At 38.6% G+C, this 17,265-nt stretch overlaps 2 protein-coding genes across 2 annotated transcripts in view; one reads left to right on the top strand and one right to left on the bottom strand.

Moving 5' to 3' along the window:
* Positions 1-5,143: 5,143 nt before the first annotated feature.
* Positions 5,144-6,808, bottom strand: phax (phosphorylated adaptor for RNA export). Its single transcript, XM_014029418.1, has 2 exons — positions 6,674-6,808; positions 5,144-6,522 (listed from the first exon to the last, which is right to left on the bottom strand). Exon 2 carries the CDS (start codon positions 6,496-6,498, stop codon positions 5,311-5,313), a length of 1,188 nt encoding a protein of 395 aa, XP_013884872.1. The 5' UTR covers positions 6,499-6,522; positions 6,674-6,808; the 3' UTR covers positions 5,144-5,310.
* Positions 6,809-7,694: 886 nt separating this feature from the next.
* The window catches only part of pmpcb (peptidase, mitochondrial processing subunit beta), a 14,902-nt gene continuing 5,331 nt past the window's right edge, over positions 7,695-17,265 (top strand). The window contains exons 1-8 of the mRNA XM_014029416.1: positions 7,695-7,804; positions 8,073-8,192; positions 13,073-13,159; positions 13,278-13,407; positions 15,757-15,955; positions 16,039-16,118; positions 16,504-16,616; positions 16,778-16,921. Coding sequence (XP_013884870.1) covers positions 7,718-7,804; positions 8,073-8,192; positions 13,073-13,159; positions 13,278-13,407; positions 15,757-15,955; positions 16,039-16,118; positions 16,504-16,616; positions 16,778-16,921 — 960 coding nt within the window. The 5' untranslated portion in view covers positions 7,695-7,717. The remainder of the gene's footprint in view (positions 7,805-8,072; positions 8,193-13,072; positions 13,160-13,277; positions 13,408-15,756; positions 15,956-16,038; positions 16,119-16,503; positions 16,617-16,777; positions 16,922-17,265) is intronic.

Here is a 17,265-nt window from a genome sequence, read left to right as displayed (position 1 = left end):
CCATGCTTCCTGTCTGGCTGCCTGTCTATCTGTTTGTCTGCCTGTCTCTTTTTGTTTGCCTTCCTGTCTCTCTGTTTGTATTTTTGCCTGCCTCTCTGTCTTTCTGTCTGTCGCTTTGTCCACCTCTTTCCTGCCTGTCTCTTTGCTTGTATTTTTGTCTGCCTTACTTTCTCTTTTTCTGTCTGTTATGTATCTTGTCTTTCTGTCTCTGTGTCTGTCTTTTTGTCCGCCTTTGTCTCTCCATCTGTAGTTCTCTCTCTTAGTCTGCCTGTCTCTGTGTCTGTCTTTTTGCCTGCCTTTCTGTTTTTCTGTCTGTCTCTTTGTCTGCCTGCATCTGTCTGTATTTTTGCCTGCCAGCCTGTCTCTCTCTCTCTCTCTTTGCCTGCCTGTCTGTATGCCTGTCTATCCATGTGTCTGACAGCGAGCTAACAGTTGGTGTGATAGTAGCTGAAACTGGTCCCCAACATACAATCCACGTGCTGACACAAAAGGGTTTTCAATCTGTGGGGCATGCCACCCCAAGTGGGCACCAATGGCCTTAAGTGGAGGCATGAGATGACCCAGGAAGTAAGGATTTAATGCAAGGTATACATTCACACTGCAGGTCTTAGGCAAGAATGTTTTTCTTAGTGTTTTTTATGCTTTGTGTATCAACATTATTTTTAAAATGTGACTTCAGTTAGAACTGTGAACAGTTCAGAGGTGGCCTGTTATGCGTTTATGAAGAAGTGACATTACATGCAGTGGGCTTTGTTTGAGGAAGTAACCACACATGCTACATTCAGTTCTATTCAGTTTATTCAGCACCAAGTCACAACAAACGTCTCAGGGCACTGTACAAAAAAAATACCTATAAACCAGCAGATTGCATTGAATAACTTTGTCACAGTCGCCCATCCTGAGCAAGCATATTAGCAACAGTGAAAAGGAAAAACTACTTTTTACAGGAAGAAACCTCCAGCAGAACCAGAACCAGGTTCAGGAGGCCATCTGCCTTGACCGGCTGGGTTTGGGGGAACAGGAAAGAGACAGACAAACAGGACTGGTCCATGTGTATTTTCCTCTGGAAGAGAGACAAAGAAAACACGTTATAGATGAAAAATAATAATAATTACAACTAATTTGTAGAGGAGAGTGACGAAAGACAGATCAAACCTTTATTTTAGATAATTCAAAGAGCTCAACAGAACAAAACCAGTCCCAACATAAATCATGTTCTAGTGACACTTCTAAAGCTGCCTCATCTCACAGAGAATCAGAGGCAATAACAATGAATTGGCGTGAATTTTATCTCTAATTATAATATCTTTATCAATAAAGAGTCTCATGAAGTCACCACTACTTAGAATTGGGGATACATGGTTCAACAGAGATAGGACTTTTCATTAGCCTAGCTAGAGTACTGAACAGATATAATAACAATAACATATTCATTGCTTTTTTATAAATAGTTATAGGGTTTTTTTTTGTTTGTTTGTTTTTGGGGAGGGGATGTATGGCTTGTTTACTCTCTGAGAGAGGACTTACCTTTGTAAACTTTGAAGACCCCTGTTCTAACAGATTGATCAAGAACTTTGTTTATAAGTTTGCATTTATCTATTAGAATTCAAGTCTGTATATGAATGTTAGCAAGATATCTCATAAACCAGTGAACAGATGAACTTCCTGGAAATAACTGATTTTGATTCAATTCAAATTCAAAAATACTTTATTGATCCCAGAGAGAAATTAGATGTTATTGAAGAAATTTAAAGTTAGTAGAAGTTAGTACTGATGTTAAAAGCACAACACTATATTCTTAGGTTTTCCTTTTTGTAATGTTGGCAGTGTTTAATCTATTATGTTTTGATTGAAATAGGTTCAGTTACACGTCCAAAATATCTGTGACAACACATAATTAAACGTTGGGATGACATTAACTGAGGATTTTGTCTGAATGCCTGTGATTCAGCCGTAGGTCAGTAGGAGGTGAACGCAGGCATTGAAGAAGGTGTACAAATACATGAACTTCCTATTTTTCCGGCCAGTGTTGGTTTCCTGTCTGCTTCAGCGACAATAAACCTCACTCAGATCCAGAGTTCTGGTGTTGTATGGTTTAATTCCTTCTACAAATCATTTTATTTAACAATTGTGTTTATAATATCGACTTCAGTTTATTGAATACGAATTTTCTTGCAGTTTAGTAACCCATTTAACTAAAGAGTTGTTGTAGATGGTGATGGCTGTGGGCAGGAAAGATCTTCTGTAGTGGTCTGTATTACAACCAAACTGAAGAAGCCTTCGACTGAAAACACTGTATTTCTATGACAGTCTGATGAAGAGGATGGTCAGCGTTGTCCACAACGTTCTTGATTTTATGTAAAAATCCTTCTTTGCACCATCATCTCCAGAGATTCCACAGTCGTCCCCAGAACAGAACCATCCTTCTTTATCAGGTTGTTTAGCCTTTTTAGGTCCCTGGCTCTGATGCTGCTGCCCCAACAGATGATGGCAGAAGAGATGACGCTCTCAACAACAGACTTGTAGAAGATCTGCAGCATCTTGCTGCAGACATTGAAGGATCTCAGCTTCCTTAAGAAGTACAGTCTGCTCTGTCCTTTCTTGTAGACTGCTTCACTGTTGAGTCTCCAGTCCAGTCTGTTGTCCAGATGAACACCGAGGTATTTACATTCCTCAACCACCTCCACTTCTTCTCCCCTGATGGAAACAGGGTTTGATCTAACACTATTTCTCCTGAATTCTACAATCATCTCCTTCGTTATGTTCACATTCAAAATTAAATGATTGTTCCCACACCATGTCACAAAGCGGTCCACCAGCTTTTTTGATTGTTTTTTTTTTTAAATTTGCTCTTAAGCCAACCCGTTTCATGATGGCCTTCATAGCCAACTAACATTTGAAATGCATCTATAATATTGTCAGTTTTATAGAAATGGAGCTAACGTTTGGTGTGGTAGTAACTTAGCGTAGTATACTTTAGGAAATGCTTTTTGTCTGATAGTTGCTGAAATTCAATAAACTGTTGTCTGTTTTTTAAGAGATATTAGATAAATACCTCATGAATGATTGCATGGACACCTGCCAACATAAAACAACCAGAGGTGTCAAAAGTATTCACATTCATTACTTAAGTACAAGTAGTTTTAAAATACTTTTTTGGAAGTAGAAGTATCGAAACAAGCTTTTTACTCAAGTAAAAGTATAAAAGCACTGGTTTTAAAACTACTTAAAGTATAAAAGTAAAAGTAATGAACACTTAAAAAAAGCCATTAAGGATAAACGCTTAAGCTGTGCCTCAGGGTTCTATGGCGTATACTCCCCCACCCCATTTTTCTTCTAAAGTCAATAATGAGTATRATGTTCAATTAAAATGTTAATGTTGAAAATTTTTCAATTAACTGAATAGACTAGTTGTTTCAGCCACGATCATCTTCATTCTRGGCTCCATCTGCTACAGCATGTCCTGCTGGAATGTGATGTGATTTGTGTCATACAGGTGTGATGGAGGGAGTTCAATCCAATAGGCTGTCAGAACATCCAACCACAATCAAATCCTCTCTATCCAAGGGCTCCATGTATCTGGATAGATTTCTAATTTTTTTCTGAACAATGAAAAAATGGAATAAAAACAAATCAAAGTTAAATAGAAATTAAATACTTTTTGCATTTTTAAAAAGTAAGAAGTAGAAAGGACAGGTAATTGAATTCAAATGTAAGGAGTAGAAGCAAAAAAAAAATAGGCTGAAAAATAAGCCACTGAAGTGTAAATACCTAAATTTTCTACTTAAGTAACAAACTATTTGTACTTAGTTACTTGACATCTCTGAAAACAACTAGCCCTCATCTAATCTGACACTGAGTCAAAACATGGTGTGGTGGTAGGCCTTAGTTCTTCACATGTTCTCTGAGCATGTTGGATTATGATCTTGTGTTTTTACAAGGTTTGACTGGCAATTAATTCCCTCAGTTCTCATCATTGGGTGGTCTTAATAAAAACCTCTGGCTTGAATGTAGTTGACCGTTATGCATTCCTTTATGAACTCTTTGATTCTTTTTGAAGAAGCCAGGGACAGAACTTTATTGAAACGCGTTTTAGAAATAGCATGCCTGCCATCTATTGGACAAATGTTTACACTACAACACCTATCCAGAATTACTTGGGCTTTTACCTTAGAGAGGCTGTGGCTCAGTGGTTAGGTGAGTTGTTCCTCTAACGCAGGAGTTAGTAGTTCAATTTCACCACTATTTGATCACCTGTCCAAGTGTCCCCGAGCAAGACACTAAATCCCCTCTGATGTGGGTCCCATGAATGTGCTTTCAAGCATTATCTCTGTAACTTTGGAGAGAGGTCTAGTGGAGTGCTGAATTAATGTAACACAATAATTTCCACAATTTAAAAAGATTACTAAATCTGATTTATTGAGATAGTATGCCATTAGTTTTCCTWATGTTTTATTTTTTCAAATTGTTTTGGATTTTTATCTCAAAAATGATGATTGTTCAAGTTTTACTTGTTTGAAGTTGATAAGGAGTATAAATAATAGGAATTTTTTTTCTGCACTCATTTTGTTCATTAATTGATTTACTTAGTTTTTTAATGGACTCGTTTTAAAGAATGAAATAAATGAATTTAAAAAAAAATGTGTGCGAATGGGTAAAGGAGGGCAGATTGTAAAGTGTTCTGAGCATCCTGGTTGGACAGAACGACGCTACATAAGCAGTCCATTTAACATTTAGTACAACAATCCAGAAATTATTTTTTATGATTAAATCAGTTTATACAAATGATTCAAGATATTTATTCTGACATGATGCCAGGAAAGTGAGCTTGTTTATGCTTTAAAAATTGCCTTTAAACCATTGATTTTTTTAAATAGTGAGATTCTTGTTATAATTATATTATGTTGGTGAAGATTTTCAGTCATCCAAGAGAGCACAATCTCTAATCAAAACAAATGGACTTCAGTTGACTGTCAAAACATTCGGACATTTTGTTTTAAAAAGATGTTTCATTTCCCTTTGAAAGAGCTGTTTTTATTTCAAACTGGAAAGTTTTAGCCTTTAACTCCTGTTGTCTGGTGTTTTTATAAAACACAATCACAATGGTTTCAATAAATCATCACAAACTGAAAAGGACTACAAAGAAGGTATGAGGAATTTAATATGTAAAGATAAGCAACAAAATCCTTGAACACATAAATTTCATTTCTTAGCACTGACAGTGATTTTATTTTAAAGGTTGAAAAAAAAACAAGAAAAAAAAGGAGAAATGTTATAGTGCCATTTTCATCTCTTATCAGAAGGTGACTTTCAGAAGACCTCCAGGTCTGCGGAGTTATAGACAACTGCTGTGTCTTCTGTGCCCACAGCACATTCCTCTGCCTCCTCCTCTTCCCCCTCTGCAGGCTCCTCCAGCGACTCCAAGGCCTCGTTYGTGTCACTGGCGAACGTCTCCCTGGAGACGTCGTCGTGCTCCTGCAGGTTCAGTGTGCCGATGGCCTGCTTCATCTTCTTCGCCAGCACGTGCCGCCTCCTCTTCTGCGCGGCCTTCTTGCTTTTGTAGTCCTTCTGCTGCTCCTCGAAGAAGATCTTCTTGATCTGGGTCTTGGAGATGCCGGGGGCGTTCTTCAGCAGGCTGAGGAAGACTCCGCCCGGAGTCCGCCGCCTGCTGCCGTCCATGGTGTACATGCCGCCGTTCTCCTCGAGGGTGGCGGTCTCTCCCAGAAGCTCGATGGCCGTTTTCTTCCCTACAACTTTGATAACGCGCTCAATCAGCTCTTTTTTAGGCTCCTGCAGTCTGTAGGCGATCTCATCGGTCACCTTCTCGTCAGGGTCGTCTTCTGTGATTTCGTACCGACCCTTCACGTCCATCTCAGCTCGAGGGCCTAGTCTCTCTTTGGCTGGCCGTTTTCTCTTGTAACTCCCCCCTGACCGGTCCTCTGACCCCTGACCCTTCATGTAGTCCTCCAGTTCRGTGTCCAGCGAGCTTACTTCCTGCTCCTGCTTGGACTGCTTCTCTAGCTCCCTCTCTTTCTCCATCATCTTCCGGGCCAGGACGAAGTTATAGGTCTCCACGCTCCTGCTGGACATGTCGACCCCCTCCATGCCGAATATGCCCAGCTCTGCGGTCACTGCATCCTGGCACTGCTCCTGGACCACGGAGCCCCAGATGTTGTTCACCTTGCGGCTCCCAGGTGCGCCGCCGGAGGGGGCGGGCACCGACGGAGGCAGCAGCCGAGCGGGAGGCGGCGGAACGTTGGACACTTTCTGGCGCTTCCGGCGCCACACAGCCGCCTCCTCGTCTGAAGTGTCCGAGCCACTGTCGCTGGACTCCACCGCCTTGGACGAGCTCCGGTACGCGGTGGCTCGGTGCTGCAAGGACCCCCCGCTGCACGCCGAGTGTTGGGCTGGAGCTAGGGCTCGTTCCGCTGCGCCAATTCCCATCTCATTGTCCAAGCTGGACTCGGAGATTTCTCCATCTTCCAGGTCACCATCCATTAGCTCGGCCAATCTTATTTTACTCTGTAAGTTCCAGAAAAGACAGAAGCTTTGTTTGCTTTTTGCTGCATCTAAAGTTTCGCTAAGCTAACGCTAACCATTAGCATCTGACAAAACCACTTGACTTAGACCGTAAACATGGCGGGGAAAAAAGGACAAACGTAGATGAAAATACCGTAAAATGTCGGACAGAAGCTGACTCTGCTCTGTAGACGAGYGTAGTTTCATTTAATGTTCAGAAGCACATCAACTTTGACAAACGGGTTAATTCGCGCTGGCTGCTTCGASCACTTCCGCCTGCGAAATGTCGGATACTTTCAAAATAAAATGAAGTTCCTCACAGACCCTAAACCTCTAGTTTCTCATCTTCGGTGATGCTGTTGGGCAAGGCATCAATAGTTATTTGTTAAATAACTGTAAAGAGGGAGGAACCACTGTTTGGTTTAAACCCTGATAAAAGTTTACTCTGAACTATACTTTCTAAATGTTTGGGAAATAAATCATTTGAGCACTTTATAATAAACTTGCATTCCAAGATATTTATGTTTTATGTCTGTATAATAGTATCCGAATAAATTTGAAACTGACAGATAGTTAATGCAATATACTGTATGTCATAAAATTACTCATTTAAATTTGGTTGTCAAATTCTCTCCATAAAACTGAGAATTAAAAAAACAACAACTAATATCTCAATATGCGAGTSTTCCTCATATTGTTTTCAGACTGTCTGGTTTTATTGATATTTATTCCACAGATAAACTGTACACTAAATAAACATATTGTCAAACATAAAGTGTTGCATAAAAGTTGCATATAAGTCAGGTGCAAAATCTTAGAATTTTCTCAATATAAAACAATTAGTTACTGTGTTACTAATCCATACACACAAATTGCTTATTTTTCTATTTGCATGCATTTACACGTCTTTTATTAAACTTTAAAACGTATGTATAGTATATATTTTATGTACAATTGAATAAACTTAAGAAATAAAAAAGTATCCAGCTTAAAAATGAAGAATATTTAAGCAGATAATTTTCAAACGATGTATTTAAGTAACATTTTGAACTGAATTATGAAATATAAACAAATCCATCAATAAAATCTAAAGATCACTTTAAAGAGCTAGATTTTGGACTTTTATTTTCTCAGTAAAAAGAACATGTCGTCATCTCCGGGGGAATTTACGTCAAACAAACGCGCAGTTAAAAACAATATGGCGTCGTCCTTACATCGCCTCACATTTGTGGGTAGAAATCTTTTCCAAAGACGTCGTTTGTTGAAGACTAATTATGTCAGTGGGGTAAGCAGAAGTTCTCTTTCTAACCTTACTCGTCGTCTTTTATTTTGAAAGTCAGGACTTGCTCCAGTATTCTGTCTTAAATCGTTGTGGTCAGAAAAATACCGTCAAAGTGTTATAAAGGCAAAATAATAATAATAATAATAATAATAATAATAATAATAATAATAATAATTATTATTATTATTATTATTATTATAAATAAATAAATAAGAATTAGCGCTGATTGGCTGAGGATGATGATTACTTCCTGTGTTTTTTCCCACTTCAGCGACTGTTGTCCAGCCAGGCTGCCCACCAAGTGTCGCTAAATGTCCCAGAAACCAAGGTGACCAGTTTAGAMAACGGACTCCGAGTGGCCTCAGAGGATTCTGGACTCACAACCTGCACAGTAAGTTACAGGATAACGACCTGAACAGTCAGCATGTCAAAACAATAAATTATTTCTTWGCTGAGATTCATCATTTTATCATGTACAATTGTACATTATTCATATGCTGTATCTTCAAATCTTTTATAATGTTTTGTTTGTCGTTATGTTAGTTCCTGTCACAGACACATTCATTGTGTTTATCTGTTACTGAGGTTCATTTGGGGCTGACTCAGCAGCTACTGGAGCTGCAAATAACAATTATTATAATAATGAATTAATTGTTTAATTATTTTTTTCAATTAGTCAATGAATCTGAAAACAAAACATTTTTAATTTTGATCTCTTCATTCCAAAATTGAACATTGGGACTGACGTAGCAAACTGCACCAAAATTATATCATACTATCATAGTGAAGTCTTTATCTCTGACCATGGACAGTCTCATGTCAGTGACCATGACTAGACATGGGTTTTTATGATGTAAAAACAAGTGTGCATTGCCACGTAGCATGTCATTGCAGCATGGCTTTGCCTGCAGCATTGTACTTGCAGAATGAGCTGTGACCAAGTTCAAATGTGTTTTCTATACCAGCTTGTGCTTGTCACGTCAGCAGGTGTTTGTAATTAAGGTAATTGAGTGACAATATGAAGTTTGAAGAGATCTTTGTTAAAGTAGCTGGATTTGAACCCTGATCTCCCGCATGAAAGCCACAGTGCTCATCATGAGACTATAGGAGATGTGGCAGAGGACAATCCCAGGGATTGGATTGTATGTATACAGAAAGAGTGTACCTTGCCAATGCAATTATTGACACTTAAGTGCAATATATTACAGCAATAGGACAAAATAAAGACATTATTACAGTAAAACATCAAAATACAATCATGTTAATATTGTAATCACTGAACTACTGAGTTTAAATATTATAAAACTATGGTGCAGTACAATATTGTGTAGATGCAGCAGGGGGCAGTATTGGACCAATACAAGGCTCCATTGACTGCCATTATAATTTATTGAACATTAATTTTTCAAAACCTATAAGTTTTACAGGCACCAAAAGGCATAGCCATCATTTGGCACAGATATAAATTACAATGGCAGCTCTAGGACAAAGTATGCAGGAGGAGAAGCRTGGCAAAGTTGAGATGACTTGGATGGGAAACGAATCACAATAGTGTGCATTGCATTGGCAATGCACACTGATAATTCAATAAATGCCTTGTTTTATTTGCAGTATTAGGTTAAGGCAAGTAATGCATGTGTATTCACTCAGACATTGTCAGCAAATTAAAAGTTTAATCATAAATTAATACCATCATAAATCGCCCARCACAACAAATCGATAATGAAATTAGTTGCCAACACTTYTAGTTATCGATTTTTATCAATTCGTTKTTGCAGCCTTAGCTGCTACACTCTTGATCAGTTGAAAAATGGCAAGAATTCCCATTTTGCACTGTTTGATCATACCTAGTTTCTAAGTAGAGCTTTGAAATGGCAAAAGAAGAAATGGGAGTGAGACAAAAAAAAAAACTGAGTCAGCTGTTTATTGCAAGCAAACATTAAGCTGAAATTAGCTGTTCATCCGCTGATCAAAAATTAAAGACCACAGCAGTTAAAAGCACAAATCTTTGCAAAAATCTGGATTCAGTGTCATTTTCTTTCAGGTCAGTKTTATGACCTCCTGATGGCAAAGGCAAAACGTTTCTCTCTTTGAACGCGGTCCGATTGTTGTTGAGCTGCATAAGCAAGGCCTTTCGCAGCAGCGTGCAATTGCTGCTGAGGTTGGACGCAGTAAGATGGTCATTTAAACGTGTTAAAAAATCCTGAGGGCTATGGAACAAAAAGTCAAGCGATAGACCAAAAATAAACTAACCGGCCCTGAGCTGGAGGATCCAGTCGGACTGTCTGACATGGGACGATCCTCGGCCCAAATTAAAGTGCAACACCCATCATAACAGTCCCAATTTCCCTTAACAAGTAATCACTGTAGTAGAATAGGATGGCAAAATGTGTTTTTCTTTTCTTTTCTTTTCTTTTCTTTTCTTTTCTTTTCTTTTATTTCACTTTTGGGCCAGGCAAGTTTCAAGAAAAGATAAATATACACACCCCGTCACAGAAAGATCCAAGCACAACATATTGATAAGCTCAAATTTAGGACTAACACCCTCATTCCCCTCTTTTCTTACCTTCAACTTATGCCCTGCCAAAACTTAAAAAGTGCCGCAAACAATGGTTTATTAACATCTGAACCTCAAAGTTTGTTGTTAAACTTTTTTATAGGAAATTAATCTCACAATAAGATGTACATTAGTGATTTATTTGATTCTGTAAATAAATAAATGATCTTGTTTATTTTGGATCAAATTAAACTCGCTGAGTACGCTCATCTTATTGTGTGTTTTGTCCATTCATTTTTGTATAAAGAAGATATTACACAAAAATAAGAACCCGTGAATTTCCTTATGATTTTTATTGTAAGAAGGTGTATAAATCACTACAGCTGAAAATGCCCAAGGCAGATGATGTTAGAGAAGTCGCTGAAGGAGGACTRCAGAGTGAGGACGATGACTGTTTACTTTAAAAAATAGCCTGCTAAAATGATATTTATTTGATCTAAATTAGTGTCAGTCAGTGTAAAAACTAAAACTAACCAGTGCATTTTTTTCTTCAGAGATGCATTCCTTCTGTTTCTGTTCAACAACGGAGTCACTGATTGCTCTGGGATTTTATCTAATTTAAGTGGAGAAAGTTCCAGTTATTTAGTGGATATTTATGATGGTTTATCTGCAAGTGATGAAGAACAAAGTAGAACTGATTGTAATGAAGTTACTTGTTAATAAGGAGGTTCTGTTCCAAGACCGCAGCTCGTCCACAGCTCTAGACAGTCCTGGATGGACCTTCCCGGCTTCAAAACACCAACTGCTAAATGCTCATATTTACAATAAAATAGTTTATATAAAAAATCTTATCGTAAGGACCATTTGGTAATAAACCCGCTGGAGTTGATGGACACTCCTGCAAATTTCACATAACACAATGAGTTTCAGCCACTGGAGCAGGAAATACACAATCGGTCTGAGACCTTATCAAACAGATTTTATACTATTCACCAGTGTTTAAATTGTGCTGATAGTTCACACGAAACCAGAGTTATGATATATAATTCGCCCCACAAATCTTTCCTGTATAGCTGCAGTAAAATACCTCCATCTGCCCTCAGCTATCCTCAACCTCCGCTGAATAAAAGCACGTCCTGACACAGCCCAAACTTACTGATCAAATATATAAAAATCGACAGTAAGAAGAAGAAAAACCATGCAACAGTTAAAGGAGACCAATTATGGGTCCTAGAAATTTTTATGGTATGTCTGTGGGCTATCCAGACCATGTTCATTCAATTTAATGCACAAAATAATTCTCAGATAATAAAATTTCCCATTTTCTAGTTCTGCCTGCTCTGACTTCCATTCAGAAGAGCTGTTTATGTTAATGAGCTCTGTTGGTAACGCCCTCCAAAAATCTGTTGACATTAACTCCGCCCTCCGAAGCCAACGTTTACGTTAGCACGGCTAATAATAGCAGAAGCTCCGTTATACAACCATATGAGACCCAGAGGCAGAGTCGTGGTCGCAGCTTCTTTTCTTATTTTTTTCCCTCCTCTGCTCTGCGCTCACTCTGCATGCTGTTACCAGAGCAGGGAGCAGCAGTGGTCAAAATACCTCAGAAACTCGAACAAATAGGCTTTAACAAGGCTTTAATAAGCTAAACAATAGAGGTACATGAGAAAAAGTGTTCATAACGAACGAAAATAAATAAATAATTAACTTGTGTCCATGCCGGTCTCAAACCCTGGTCTCCCGCTCTCTGGTCCAACACTACCCATTGCCCTATTGGAGGCTTGTTGTGAAATGAGCTGCGCATTGCACAACAACAATCGTGACAGCTTTTTATACAGAGGAGGTGGAGTCTCACCCGGGGCTTGCTAGGTAAGGGGCTGAACGCAGGTTCCAGTGGGTTGTCGTACGGCTTGTGACACCACAAAATGACGCAAGTATAAAACTTGTCGTTAATGTACATTAAAAATACATTTACTTACAGTAAATATGCCCCTGGGTGCATTTTTTTTTTGTCCTAGGACTGTTTTTTTAAGAAGTACATACCCAAAGTTGAGTAAAAAAATGAATTTTGCATAATAGCTCCCCTTTAAAGGCAGGTCAGATGCTGATAATGATTCATGAGGATGGAGAACTCAGCCGCGTCACCCATAACTGAACTCCATTCAGCTTTTCCTAAAATCATTTACCCGTGGCGTCATCTTGGATCGCATTGACTCAAAATAAGTTAGTTCTAGATGGACACTCAATAATTACTTTCTAAAAAGTTTAATTAAAATTTCTTCTAATGGCGCATGAGATATTTTGCTAACAGATAGGGTGGACGCCTACAGTTACTGTGTATAGTGTGTGTTGAAGAGCCACTGCTGTAGCTGATTTCAGCTCAGTCTCAGTAAAAATTCACTGAATGTTTTTGTTAGTGAGATATTTTGCTGACAGGCAAACAGGCAGTTATTTGTGCGCACATCTTTTATGATGGTGGGCAACTACTTTTGAGTTTGTACTRTTATCCCTTTTCTTTTGGAGTCATGTTTTTTTTACTGTTTGCAATTTACATATAAAAACAGACAACTGTAAACGTACAAAATATAAAATATCTGATGAGTTTTCAAAAATTAAAGTGGGTTAAAATCTGGCAGAAACCAGGAAACTTCAGTGTGGATTATTTTGAAATAAAAGAAAAAAACTGAGGTGTTTATTCAAGGGTGTTTAAAACTGTTGCTTCCTGCTCAGCCCTGCTTAGATTGTGGAAATAGAGACTCTTGATGTTTTTGCAGGTGGGATTGTGGATAGATGCTGGCAGTCGATACGAAAATGAGAGAAATAATGGAACGGCACACTTTCTGGAGCATATGGCGTTTAAGGTCAGAAGGCTACATCTACCATGTTTTCATCCTTGTTTTGTGGATTTATAAAGAAAAGGGCCAAGAATGTTTCAAAGATACTTCAAGCTGTGTTCATTTGTGTGTGTTTGTGCTACAGGGCACCAGAAAACGGTCTCAGCTGGACCTAGAGTTAGAGATAGAAAACATGGGTGCTCATCTTAATGCCTACACGTCTCGGGAGCAGACGGTCTACTATGCCAAAGCTTTCTCAAAGGATCTTCCACGAGGTACACGCTGACAGAGTCAAACTAGCCTTTTCTGTGTGCAGTGACTGTTCTCACAAACATGAGCAGAGCTGAAGAGGAAACGTCTTGGCAAGACAGTGGGACAGGGACAGGATGTAAAAATATTACTTTACAGAATATGTAAAAAAAAAAAAGGATCAACCTTTTTGAATGAGTTTCTCCATTTCACTATTCAATAATTATTAAATTTGTTTAGCATAAGGATTTTAATACTCAACATGTTTTAAACACTCTATTACAGTGGTTCCCAAACTTTTTATCTTCTGACCCACAAAATATCCACGGCAAAAACTTGTGACCCTGAATATTACTGGTCTGAGTACACAAACTTCATTAATAACCCTAAAAACACAGGTTTTTCAACAGTATAAACAGCTTGTACACACATATAAATACTTAATTATAGCTATTTTGTGTTTTTGTAATATAGGGAAAATATTACATCAGCAATTATTTTACTACCCTTTAAATTGATTTCTGGAGATTATCCAAGGTGCTTCATGACCCATAATTGGGTCCCCAGCCCAGCTTTGGGAACCAAAGTGCAGTGGTTCCCAAACTTTTCAGCTTTTGACCCACAAAATAACAGCAGAGACCTGTGACCGCAACTATTTTTGGATGATAAATATTTGTATTAGGTCAACAAAATATGGGCATAGTAACAATATTTTTATACTACATTTATCCATTTCAAATTTACTAACCTCACTCCTTTGTAACAACTAAGGCAAAAATGTAATTAATTCAGAAAATCTTTTCAGGACCCCACCTTGATGTTTCGGGACCCCACTTTGGGTCCCGACCCCAACTTTGGGAAACACTGGTCTATTATATTCCCACTGAAAAAAACAACTTTTCAACAAAGTGTTGATGATAAGAACAGAACAAAAAATAAATAAATATTTTATCATAAATTATAATTTAAAATCATTGAAAAAATTAATAATTTTTATACGACGGAGTATTAGGGCCACACGAGATTTTTTTAAAATTATTATTACGAGATTAAAGTCATAATTTTACTAGAATAAAGTCTTAATTTTACGAGATTAAAGTTATAATATTATGAGATTAAAGTCGTAATATTACGAGGGAAAAAATTCATAATCATGACATGTCTTTCACGTTCCTCATTCCTTCTTATTTTCCTCACACCTGCTGTGTACAGCCACGTGTCTGTGTTTATAAAGTAGTCCGTGATGACTTGGGTCACCGTTAGACTAATATGCTTTCATCCAAATTAGCTACGTGACGACTAAATCTGTCATTGCATCTATTAATTACAATACAGATCCAGTTTATAGTTGTTTGCACAATTTCCAAGTCCTGCTACTGACAATTTGATGCTAATGTGTTAAAGATTAACTGTTTATTTTAAGCAATAATAAATAACAACTTGACAAGTTGCTCAACATTTCTCATTTTAATGCAGAGCTAACTGCATGCTTTTTCATGTAAAGGCTAGAATATTACAACTTTAATCTCATAATATTATGACTTTAATCTCGTAATTTTATGACTTTAATCTCGTAATTTTACGACTTTATTCTCGTAATTAAAAAAACGAGCAAAAAAAATCTTGTTGTGTGGCTTTAACACTCCGTCATATTTTTATGATAATGATTTAAAACATTTATTAGTTTGGGGTTTTTTTTGCATCTTTTTCTTTTTTCCTTTTAGCTTTCTGAGGCTCCCTAGCGCCCCCTGGTGGCCCCCAGTTTGGAAAACACTGATGTGGAGAAATGATCATAATTTTTCCCACAGCACTTCTAATGTAGCAAACAACAACAGTGAGAGCAGGATAGATTGTCTTTTTCACTCCATCATGTATCAGATGTTTGAAGAGCGGCTCATGTTAAGGAGTTAGAGGAAAAAAAATATTTTTTCTTGTTTACCGTGGGGAAAAAAAGAAGACATAGCACCTTCATGTACTCATTATGACCACACAAGCTGCTCCTCAAAGCAGCCCTTGCTAAAGACAATTTTCAGCAAAAATGACACACAGAAACATATGCTGTTTCACAAAAACAAACACGCCCACAAAGTTCTCTGACTAACAGGAAAATAGAAACAGTATAGGTCTGTAGGACAGAGTTCTGATGGGGGACAATGTACAAGATCAGCAGGAGAAATCAGACAGACAATATGTATTTTCATCACACAAGATGTGAGAATGGAGGCCTGAAGACACACTTGATTGAAGAGTTCTAACATTTTTTAGATATTTCAGCTCATCATCATGCTCTTTTTACTGATGATATTCTGTTGCTGATATACTGATGGCAGTAGAAGCGTCTTCATTAAAAAAAAGTCTGTTTTCTTGTGTCCAAGCTGTTGAAATTCTGGCTGACATCATCCAGAACAGCACGCTCGGCGAGGCGGAGATTGAGCGTGAGCGAGGGGTGATCCTCAGAGAGATGCAAGAAGTGGAGACCAATCTGCAGGAAGTGGTCTTTGATTACCTGCATGCCACAGCGTACCAGTCCACAGCGCTGGGCAGGACCATCCTGGGCCCCACTGAGAACATAAAGTAGGGCCCGGATGGTTTCTAATGTTTTTAGATGTGTGAAGTTCAGGTGTCGAGTCTGAGTCTGCTGTGTGTTCGTGATGCAGGACAATCAACAGAGGAGACCTGGTGGAGTACATCACCACTCACTACAAAGGACCCAGGATAGTTCTGGCTGCTGCTGGAGGTCTGACTCTTTTTTTCCCCACTTCATGTGTTCAACCAGAATCAAGTCAAATGTAACAAAACTGTCAAGTCTTATTGTCGCAGATATTTTCATCTATACAGCTTGCAGGGGTTTCCCCAGTGTGTAATTACAGCCACACCACACAAAAGAAATGCTACTGTACCGTTTCGCTTCTCTCAACCCACCTCCCGTCATTTCAAATGTTACAGTATATCACTTATATCGCAATCCCACCCCTGCCAACCTTAGCCAGTTTTCTGGGGGAATCCCTGAGCTTGCAGTGGTTTGTGTTTTCATAAGATGACAGTGGCATGTTGCTCATGAAACTGCAGCATTTAGAAAATGTTCCTCTGCTGATGACTGTCTGCCATGTGTTTCTGATCAGGAGTTTGTCATGATGAACTCATCAGTCTGGCCAAGTATCACTTTGGAAAACTTCCTAGCAGAAATGAAGGTGGAGCCCCAGTTCTTCCTCCCTGTCACTTCACAGGAAGTGAGGTAGGATCCAGTCTTCACCTAATGTTACCACCCAGAGATAACTGGTGACGTTCAAGCTGAAAGATGAGCGCGGAAGGGAAAAGATGAATGTTTAATATTTCTTAAAGTAAAAAATAACATCCACTTTACCTCTGTGATGTGCCTGTCTGCTTCTGTTTCAGATCCGTGTACGAGACGACAAAATGCCCCTCGCTCATATTGCTCTTGCTGTGGAAGCGGTTGGGTGGTCTCACCCTGACACCATCCCCCTGATGGTGGCCAACACACTCATAGGAAACTGGGACCGCTCGTTTGGTGGAGGCGTGGTGAATACAAAGCACCAACACAACTTATTATTTCATTCGTTATATAGTTACCCTAGAGCACTGAAACCAGGGGCCTCATGTACAAAGACTTGAGTGGATTTCTTACTGAAACCTGACTTACGGTCAAATCCAGAAAACTGCGTACGCACAAAATAATCCAGATGTATCAAACTGTGCGTACGCCTGAATCCACGCACATTGCTTTTGTACATCACAATTAATGTGGAACTGAGCGCAGATAAGACACGTCCCCTGACGCCTTCATTAACATGTTAAACAGATGCAAATTACTTCCTGCATGTGTGAAGGACATGTTTGAGTGATCCCTGCACGATCAGAAATGA

This window comes from Austrofundulus limnaeus, unplaced genomic scaffold, assembly GCF_001266775.1.
Source record: "Austrofundulus limnaeus strain Quisiro unplaced genomic scaffold, Austrofundulus_limnaeus-1.0 Scaffold899, whole genome shotgun sequence".
Taxonomy (NCBI): domain Eukaryota; kingdom Metazoa; phylum Chordata; class Actinopteri; order Cyprinodontiformes; family Rivulidae; genus Austrofundulus; species Austrofundulus limnaeus.
The sequence above is the reverse complement of the archived record's forward strand: the minus strand, read 5'-3'. Positions and strand labels throughout refer to the sequence as shown.